We start from the raw sequence: 9,199 nt of genomic DNA on the forward strand, positions 1-9,199 counted from the left end.
CCTGCTCACCTTGTGCAGGGCGTTTTGGACCACTGGAATTTCAGTCAGCAGAGATGACCAATCACTCTCCAAGCGTCCAAGATGTTCACTCATACAATCAAGATCCTGGTCCAGGGTCTCACACAGGGACCACCTCTCCTCAGGATCTCCTCTTACGTCTTGGTCAACTCCCCTTAGCGCACCCAACTGGGAGGCGGTGATGATGACGGCTTCTTTGAGTCTGGTTTGGTCCTCGAGATCCTTGATCAGGGCCTGCTCATTCATCAGATCAGCATAATTGTTCAGTTTTTCAGCTGCTCAGCCATCTGTAAAAATGTAATTTCTCCAACATTTTGAAGAAGTTTCCCTTCAAATACAAAAATACTTTTTTCATACATCCATTTTCTTCTGTTCATCCCGGGATGGCTTGGTAAAACTGGAAGCCCAGACTTCCTTCTCCCCAGCCACTTCATCCAGCTGTTTTGTGGGCCCTTAGACACTCCCAGGTTTGCTGGGAGATATGATGTCTCCAGCGTTTCCTGGGTCTTTCGCTTTCCGGTGGTGAATGTTTTAGTATTATATTCTGTAGACTATTGCACGACTCATCACGTTGAAGTGCTCCCTTTGCATGATTGTCATTGCACTGGTCTACAACGGGAACTGCGAACGTGTAAGGGCACTCTGTATGAGCCTAGTGTAATGTGGGGCATTGACGCACTCTTAACTGTTGTAAATGAAGAAGACTGCATCTTGCACATCTGTAACTGAATGTCTCTAGTTCGTTGTTCTTGTTAGTTTGCTTGTTCTCTGTTCGAAATGTCACACCAGGGCAGCACCGACAACCAGAGACAAATTCCTTCTGCGTTACACACTTGGCCAATAAAGCTGATTTTGATTCTGATGTGCCCGTAATACCAAACTAGGGAGCTGTCCTGAACCAACTGCTTAAGATTAGAAAAATATTTGTGTGTGCCAGTCCTAGGGGAGACCCAGACACCCTGAGGAGGAAGCAAAATTCTCCCGCTCGTATCCGTGATCTCATTCATTCTGTCATGACCCACAGCTTATGACCATCGGTGAGGGTAGGAACGTAGCTCAAAGTCTTAAGTCTTGAGAGCTTCGGCTTTTGGGTCATCTTTTTTTTTTTTTTTTTTAACCAATACAGATCTTAAAACACATCACTGCTAGCGCTGCACCGATCCGCCTTATCAATCTCCCAATCCAAATTTCCCACATGACTTGTCAACAAGGCCCAAACATACTTCAACTCCTCCACTTGGGGAAGGGTCTCATTCATGACCCAAAAGTCAAAAGTCTTAACTTTGAAACGTATAGATTGGCTTCCCCCAACTTATGAGTTTGGTGGATGTGGTCACATGAGAAGCACCCCTCTACTGCTTCTCAAACTAGGACAATTCAATAGAGGAGGAGGTCTAGGCCTTCACTTATTGTCATCTTACAACAACATCCCGCCATCTCTTCGCCATCGATTCTCTCCTTCCAAAGTAGGACAATTTTGCTCCTGAGTAGATTCGTAACCAGTTGCTCTGGGAAAATGCTGAATGCGGTTCCACTTTTATCACCCCTATCACCGATATACTCACTCTCTCGTCTCTGAACATGTCCAAACCATCTAAGTCTGCTCTCTCTAACCTTGTCTCCAAAACATCATTGAGCATAATCACGGCAAATGATGCATCTGTGGTACTCTTTCTAGGCATGAAACCATACAGTTGCTCGCAGATACTTTCTTCTGTCCTGAGTCTAGCCTCCACTACTCTTTCCCATAACTTCATTGTGTGGCTCATCATCTTTATTCCTCTACAGTTTCCACAGTTCTGAACATCGCCTTTGTTCTTAAAAATGGGGACGAGCACACTTTTCGCCATTCTTCTGGCATCTTCTATCCTGCAAGTATTCTATTGAATAAGTTGATTTAAAAAAAAAAACAACAACAACTCCGCAGCCACCTCGCCAAATTGCTTCCATACCTCCAATGGTATGTCATCAGAATCAACTGTCTTTCCATTTTTGGTTCTCTTCAGTGCCTTTCTAACTTTAGTCATTGCCACTTCCTGGTCATTCACGCTTATCTCTTCAACTCTACCTTCTCTTCCGTTCTTTTCATTCATGAACTTCTCTTTCTGTCTACTTAGCACACAACTGGCACCGGTCAGCATATTTCCATCGTTATCCTTAATCACCCTTACCTGCTGCACATCCTTCCCATTTCTATCCCTCTGTCTGGCCAACCGGTAGAGATCCTTTTCTCCCTCTTTCGTACCCAACCTGGTGTACATGTCAGCATATGCCTCTTGTTTAGCCTTTTACACCTTTACTTGCCCCTTGCTCTCTTGGACGCACAATACAATCAACCTTTCTCCTAATCATCATGTCAACTAACTCCTGAGTTTTTCTCTGTCATAGTACCAACATTCAAAGTCAATTGTTCTGCTCAAAGCAGCTAAACACTGTCCCCTCATTCACCTACTGATGACGAAAACAAGTGGGAGGTTCAGTATCTTGCACAAGGACACTTGGGCATGGTCCCAGCCACTGTGGATTGAACAAGGACAATTTTTGGGTTGGGACACAACCACTCGACCACCTGAGACGTGCTGGCCCCAATTCATTCACTAGTCTGGCAGCGACCACAACCTTACGGCAATGCCACTAGGAATAAACAGAAGATTTCTTGCCTTTGTTCAACTTTTGCGGTTCTTAAACATGAACTTTGGTCAGTCATGAAACAACCAGACAAAACGGAGGCAGCGATTGACCATGGTTGGCCCTAATGACCTGTTCAGGACTCACCACAAAACGACGGTATTCCTCCCGTCTCTGCTTCACACCTGCAGCGTCCCCAGTGGCCGAGAGGGCCAGAAGACTCCACCTGTCAATCAGCTCTCTGGCCATGCTCATCCACTTTGCGAGCGCGGCGGAGTCGCGTGTGAAACTGGAGACAAAATGGTAACACTTAGTAAATGAACATAAAACTAAACTTTTCATTGAAGTAAAAATCCCAACATTTGGCAATGGAAAATCAGGGTGAAAACTGTTTGGTTGAAAGAAAAGATGCAAACACTTTGGACAATTGCAAGTCAGGGTTAGGCTTATGAGCAACTTGAGAAATCATCCAGCTCAGCATGTGACGACAATCCTGACTGCGATGTTTGTTCCCGTGTTTTGTCACCTCTGGCTGAGTTTTCTCTTCCTCTCCATGTCTCCATTCTGCAGCTTGAACGTTTTGCTGAGTTGTGTCCAGCGAGCCTCCAAATCCCCACAGGCCACGCCCACTCGGATGCAGCCGGCCCGCTGCAGCCAAAGCCCGGCCTCCAGCATTCGACCCAGCTGGGCTTCATTCTCATCCAGCGTCCAAGACGGGTCCTACAATCACCAGCCATTTCTTCACGGGCGCGTCGGCAGATAACATTCCTATTGAAGGTTTACATGACGAAAGTTCACTTCCCAACTCTTTGCAAAAGTCAACTGCCACCCCGGTGGATCCAATTGAAATTCTGCTCAGAATGATCAGTTTGTTAGTTCTCATGGTGTTGATATGGCCCATTTTCAATCAGTTTGGGCTTCTAAAACAACTTGAATCGGAATAGAATGCTCCGCGTTAACTGCCTCTGTCTCCCCGCTTATTGTGTTCATTATTTGCAGGCAATGTAAATTTTCTCAGTTTTGACCAAGTGACATCTGCAAGGAATTCCAAAGCGAGGCCCAGGGGCTGCCCAGCGCGCATCATAAGTCCTAATGTCGCTCCTTCTTGGTGGTGATCTGCAACACCGCCATCTACGAGCGTCTCCTTACAGTGGCTACAAAACTGAATATCTTTGTTTGTGACAAACGGGCCTGAGCGGCGGGAAATATTTGGATTCCAGGTAACCAACCAAGTGTCAATGGCAACGAAGGATTTACAACTCGCCTGTTGCTGACTGACGACGCAATGAGGAAACGACGCAAAGAGATGTCCCCGGGAAGCTCACCTGGGATGCTGGCGCACAGCCACACCCGCCGGCAAGTGACATCTCCGCGCTTGTCAGCAGCGACTGGCAGCGGCCGGCATCTTCTTCCCACTCGCGCCACCTCTGCCACCACAGGAAGTGGGCACCAGGTTACGTGGGTGACACAAAACAAATGCTGACGTCGTCCTTCGAGGGTGCTGGTTATGAAGTGAAACCTCGAGCATTTGTTCCATGCGGACACCCGTGTGGAGCGCCTGTGTCTGCAAGGAGAGCGTCTCCTCCCGCAGAGCCCGCATGGTGACCTCCCATCCGCGGAGGCTGCTCTCCGGAACTCTGCGGCTCAGGAATTCCAGGACGTGCAGATGTCGGCGCAGGAAGCGAAAGAACTTCTGCAGACACATGTTTATCAAGCTTTCACTTTGTTGTGCTGAGGGTGGGCTGCAGCTAAATGCTAACTGCTAAACACCCTGAAAATGACGTGAACGACGGTGAATATACGCTGACATGATTTCAAAATGGAAAAAGCAAAAAGTCCTTTTAATTCATGATGACAATTTCTGATTTGAAACTCCATCCTTACACTCCACACGCTATAATTCATCCGTCAAGTTGAATCAAAAGCCTGTAATGTCATTATACAAGGGTGCATGCACGTCATTTGCCGCTCCGTACACTGCGTTCCACAATTGTGTCCAAGTAATAGTGGCAAGTCAACAGGAAGGCTTTGAGTTGGCCGGACCCCCGCTGCCTGCTGCCCTCTTTTTCTAAAGGTGCTCACCAAAACCATCGAAAATGAACGCAACGTGTTCGCCACCACTGTGAAGAAAAAGCCTGAAGTGTAAATTCACCATGTGAGCGGCCAATTCCTGGCTCAGGACAGTCGCGGTGGTGCAGAGCTGCGGCGTCCGTCCCAAACGTTCCCGGCCGACGCCGGCCAGACCGGTCAGGCTGCGGGCCAAACGCTCGCAGTGCGTTGCCGCTTCCTCGTCACTCCCCGGATCCTCGTCGTCGTCCTCCCACTGTGCAGAAAAGCGCTTCATTTTCATCACAACGACAATGATCACAGAAGAATCATTCTATCAGCATGTGTTTTGTGAGGCGTGTCATCGGGGGCACCGCTTGGGTCTCACCTGCTCGGCTGACTCTTGGAGGCATCCGACACGAGCGCGAGGCCCTTCGAGGTCGTCGCAGACTCCATCAGCGCCGGACGATTTGATCACCTTGATGGGGATGAAAAGACAAACTTCGAGGAGCGTGCTGAAGTCGGTGGGCGAAGGGAGGCGAGCGACGGGGGGGATGTTTTCTGGAGTCCAGTGCGATCGGCAAACTCTTCTTCTTTTTCGTTCTTCTTCTTCTTCTTCTGCTCACCTGAGAATCCACCGGCTGCTTCCAGCCATCCTCCAGTTCCAGCAGCCCGCAGCGAAGGCTCGACCACGCCGCTAACGTCATTGTGTCCTCAACGGGAGACCTCCTGCATGGAAAAAAAGCATTTGCACTTAATTTGACACAGGTTGTGCAAACTATGTCATGTCATGTCATGTCATTATCCAAGCCACTTATCCTCACAAGGGTAGCGGGAAAGCTGGAGCCCATCCAAGCTACCTTCAGGCGAAAGGCAGACTACATATGGTTAGGGGCCCGGGTTCGATCCCGGCCCCGCCTGTGTGGATTTTGCATGTTCTCCCCGTGCCTGGGTGGGTTTTCTCCGGGCACTCCGTTTTTCCTCCCACATCACAAAAACACGCAACATTAAATGGACACTCGTCCATCAATTGCCCGTCGGTGTGATTGTGAGTGTGGCTGTTTGTCTTGATGTGCCCTGTGATCGGCCGCCTCCCGTGCCCGATAACAGCTGGGAAAGGCTCCAGCACGACCTGCGACCATTGTGAGGATAAGCGGCTAAGAAAATGGAGGGATATGCAGACTGTAGTTACGGAGGGACAACACTGAGTGGCAGCACCGATCAGAGACCGAGGAGGGGAAAAGGGGAAGCGGAAACCCACGTAGCTCATAAGTAAGACACTGTTGATGAGCAGCGGGTGTGCTTTGGCGTGGTCTTTTTTTTCAGTTACTCCTTCATAAAAATGTATCTGTATGCGCAGCTCCAATAGGATCTGCTACACTTGCATGGACGCTTTTGGAATGTGGGAGGAAACCAGAGTGCCTGGACAAAAGCCAAATGCTCGGGGATTTGAACCCGCAACCCGGTAACTCAACTCTGAGGCAGATGTTCGAAGGACTCGTCAGCATGCCCACTCGTTATAGTCGTGGTGAAAAATAAAACGCGTCTTCAACAACAAAAAGGTGATATGCGGTGGCATATAATGTAATGTTGGAAAATCCAACGCAGCTATCGCGACATCCCACAGACTAGAAAAACGTCGTACATGCCACCGATGCAAAAGTGTGAAGCGTTACCGTGGCGATGCCGGCGGCCGGCGAGCTCCTGGGCCGATGGCCGCCGTCGAGTCTCGCCGCTCGCTCGGCTGTTGCTGCAACTCCTGAACAGACAAAACTCCGTTGACGACTTCTACCTTCCAAAATCTCAAAGTCAGCTTGGCTCGACTCAAGGTCTCTGGGTTCTCAGAGGGGAAACGTTGGGGTGAATTAATTCCACCTCCACCGTTACCACCAACGCCAATGAACTACGATGTTGAGGAGCTTCATTGAGATGAAAGTAGTGCGTTGGCATCGAGACGTAATTGCAACCCTTTATTAGGGGGTGCCATTGAATCACAGATTGGCCCCTAACACTGAGCTGAATTGAACGTCATGCATTTCAGATCGCAAGCAACGTGTGTGGCGCCCCCTGTAGGCGGCACATTTGCTGCACCTCTTGTCCCGTCTCGTGTTGGATCTGGAGAAGGTTCTGGAAGCGGATCAGCTGAGAATCGACAAGCTCCAGTTTGGTCCAAAGTAACTCGGCCCCCGCCGCCTCCGCCTCCTCTCGGGTGAGGCTCAGTCCCTCCTCGGAAGGGCCCAGACTGCCGTCCCTCTCCGCTGCCTCTACGGCGCGCCCGCGACCGAGCGGCGCATCCTGATCTAGGGCGGTCACAGGGCCCGACTCGGGGACAAAGGACACGTTCCTCTCCAACTCCGACGATGTCTCCTGAAGCGACAAAAGCATAAAACAATCCTCGTCCCATTGCAACGAGGTTTTGACAGCAAGATGGTCAACACCATAAATCTATCGCTGCGCTTGTACTCGATCGGGTGTCCGGGGAGCCAGCGCTTATTTGTTTTCCCACAGTGCATCAGTCACTCCGCCAAATGAATGTTTGATGGCAGAGCCGCTCGCGTGGACTCCGCAAAGCACGCGCTGTCCCTCGCTCTTTGGTCATTTCCAACAAATGAAGTGAGACGCACATCCTCAGGTTTCTGCCACAGTTTGCATTTGCACATTAAGACTTGAATTTTTAACTTTGAACAAAAAAAAAAGAGACCATCCAAGAAGAAGTTTTTCCTTGAAACTCGTTGACGGAAAGCTGCAGCTGCCTCTACAATTTTCTAAATTGTACGTCTAGATGTTGTTGCAGCACTGCTCGTTTTCAATCGATAGCGCCACACAGACTCGCGGTTGGGGCAACTTTTTAGCTCAGGAGTCACGAGCAGATGCTTACATATGAAAAATAAACAACAAAAAGGCATTGTAGTGTTGATACTTGGCTTTTCAATATGATGGGAATGATTTGGATTTTTATCTCGTTTTATTTTTGCCAGTGCATCAAAGTCTGGTGCTGGTTTTGTTGTGGCAGTTCTCAATACAGCAGCTGCCAACTTGTCAGAAAATCACTTGTCCACTACAAAAAACAAAAACAAGAAAGCTTTATCTTAACTGTACGCCAGACAAGTTAGATCAAGGTTAGGTTTAACCCTAACAATCATACCTAGGGCAATTTAGAGTCTCCAGTGAATACTTGTTTTGGAGACGTGAGAGGAAACCGGAGTGCCCGGAGAAAGGCCATGCAGGTATTGGTGGGTATTACAGCACGGCCTGGTGGAACCATTTGGCATTTCAGACGAGGTCCAATTTACGTAGTCGTGATTTTAGTATGATTTGGGCAATTTTTGGCGAGCCATATTGCAATGGTCAACAGGCCAGATGTGGCCCGCGGGCTGTAGTTTGCCCACCCCTGACAGAGTTGCTACCGAGCATTAGCAACAAGGTAGTGGCGCCTTCTCTTCAAACAATTTCCGTCCGTCCGTCCGTCCGTCCGTCCGTCTTCATTGACTTGCCGTGCTGCGGGCGACAGACGGGCGACCTGTCATCTTTTCCGGTAAACTTGTCGGGGAGAGGAGACTGGTCGCCATTCAATTGCTCGATACCTAATAAGCATCCAAACTTTCGTCTGGATACAGTTCTATTCCCCTCGGCGGCACGTCGTCATCATAGATTAGATTGGCGTACCTAAAAAGGTGACCAGTCCATGATTGGCATCGACGACAAGGACAAACACGTTTACCTTTTGTGGATTGAAGCAGTGTGAAATGTTGCCCTCTTGTGGAAGAGGAGGGGACTTATGGCTCTTTTTTTCTTCGTCTTCTTTCTTTCTTTTAATGAAAAATAAACACGTGCAGTATGTTCTGTTTAGGGTAGTAAAACTACAACTTGATAATGTCACGGTCCTATTTCTCAGTAAAGCCTCCGTCCATCCAATTTCAACAGCACTCATCCCGGTTTGGAGCCCATCCCAGCTCCGGCGGTCGCCAGTCAGCTGCTGGGCGCCTACGGACACGGACAACCATTCGGAGCCACTTTCACAGCGTCACCGAGCGGGAGTCGGAGCCCTGCCAGCGCACGGTGGAGCCCTGCACCGTCAGTGACCGCCAGTAAAACACCAAATTGACAAGGTCGTCGTCACATTTCTCATTGTGTTATCAAGGCAAAGGAGAATCAAAGCAAATCCGTGAGTCTTATTATTTTTGTTATTTGTCCCGTGATGAGCAAAGACACAAAGACAGCGAGAGACTCAGAAGTGGATCAATGTTGGCTGTTTATTGGCACTTCTGCTTGTGTGCAAATTGGAAAGACAAAGAAAAAGAGGGAAAGGAGGAGGACACGTGATCCATGCAGACCTCGTAAGACTCATGCTACCAGGTCAAAAGACAACTTTCACACTGTCAATGTAGAGCTTTTATTCCAATCAACCAATGAGCTTCAATGATTTCACGTCAAGCAACGTTCATCATAAGATCGCCTGCCGGCAGCGGTGAGTTCAATGAGTCAACGTGTCAAAAGTGCATTTTCA

At 48.9% G+C, this 9,199-nt stretch overlaps 1 protein-coding gene across 1 annotated transcript in view; it reads right to left on the reverse strand.

The window, feature by feature from the left end:
- The window catches only part of LOC133501491 (nesprin-2-like), a 40,260-nt gene extending 32,864 nt beyond the window's left edge, over positions 1-7,396 (reverse strand). The window contains exons 1-11 of the mRNA XM_061821305.1: positions 7,131-7,396; positions 6,784-7,059; positions 6,369-6,451; positions 5,319-5,421; positions 5,081-5,170; positions 4,799-4,969; positions 4,166-4,339; positions 3,972-4,073; positions 3,173-3,366; positions 2,794-2,935; positions 10-252 (exon numbers count right to left, since the gene is read on the reverse strand). Coding sequence (XP_061677289.1) covers positions 10-252; positions 2,794-2,935; positions 3,173-3,366; positions 3,972-4,073; positions 4,166-4,339; positions 4,799-4,969; positions 5,081-5,170; positions 5,319-5,421; positions 6,369-6,451; positions 6,784-7,059; positions 7,131-7,205 — 1,653 coding nt within the window. The 5' untranslated portion in view covers positions 7,206-7,396. The remainder of the gene's footprint in view (positions 1-9; positions 253-2,793; positions 2,936-3,172; positions 3,367-3,971; positions 4,074-4,165; positions 4,340-4,798; positions 4,970-5,080; positions 5,171-5,318; positions 5,422-6,368; positions 6,452-6,783; positions 7,060-7,130) is intronic.
- Between the last annotated feature and the right edge of the window lie 1,803 nt (positions 7,397-9,199).

The sequence above is a fragment of the Syngnathoides biaculeatus genome, chromosome 5 (genome assembly GCF_019802595.1).
Source record: "Syngnathoides biaculeatus isolate LvHL_M chromosome 5, ASM1980259v1, whole genome shotgun sequence".
NCBI classification, from domain to species: Eukaryota; Metazoa; Chordata; class Actinopteri; order Syngnathiformes; family Syngnathidae; genus Syngnathoides; species Syngnathoides biaculeatus.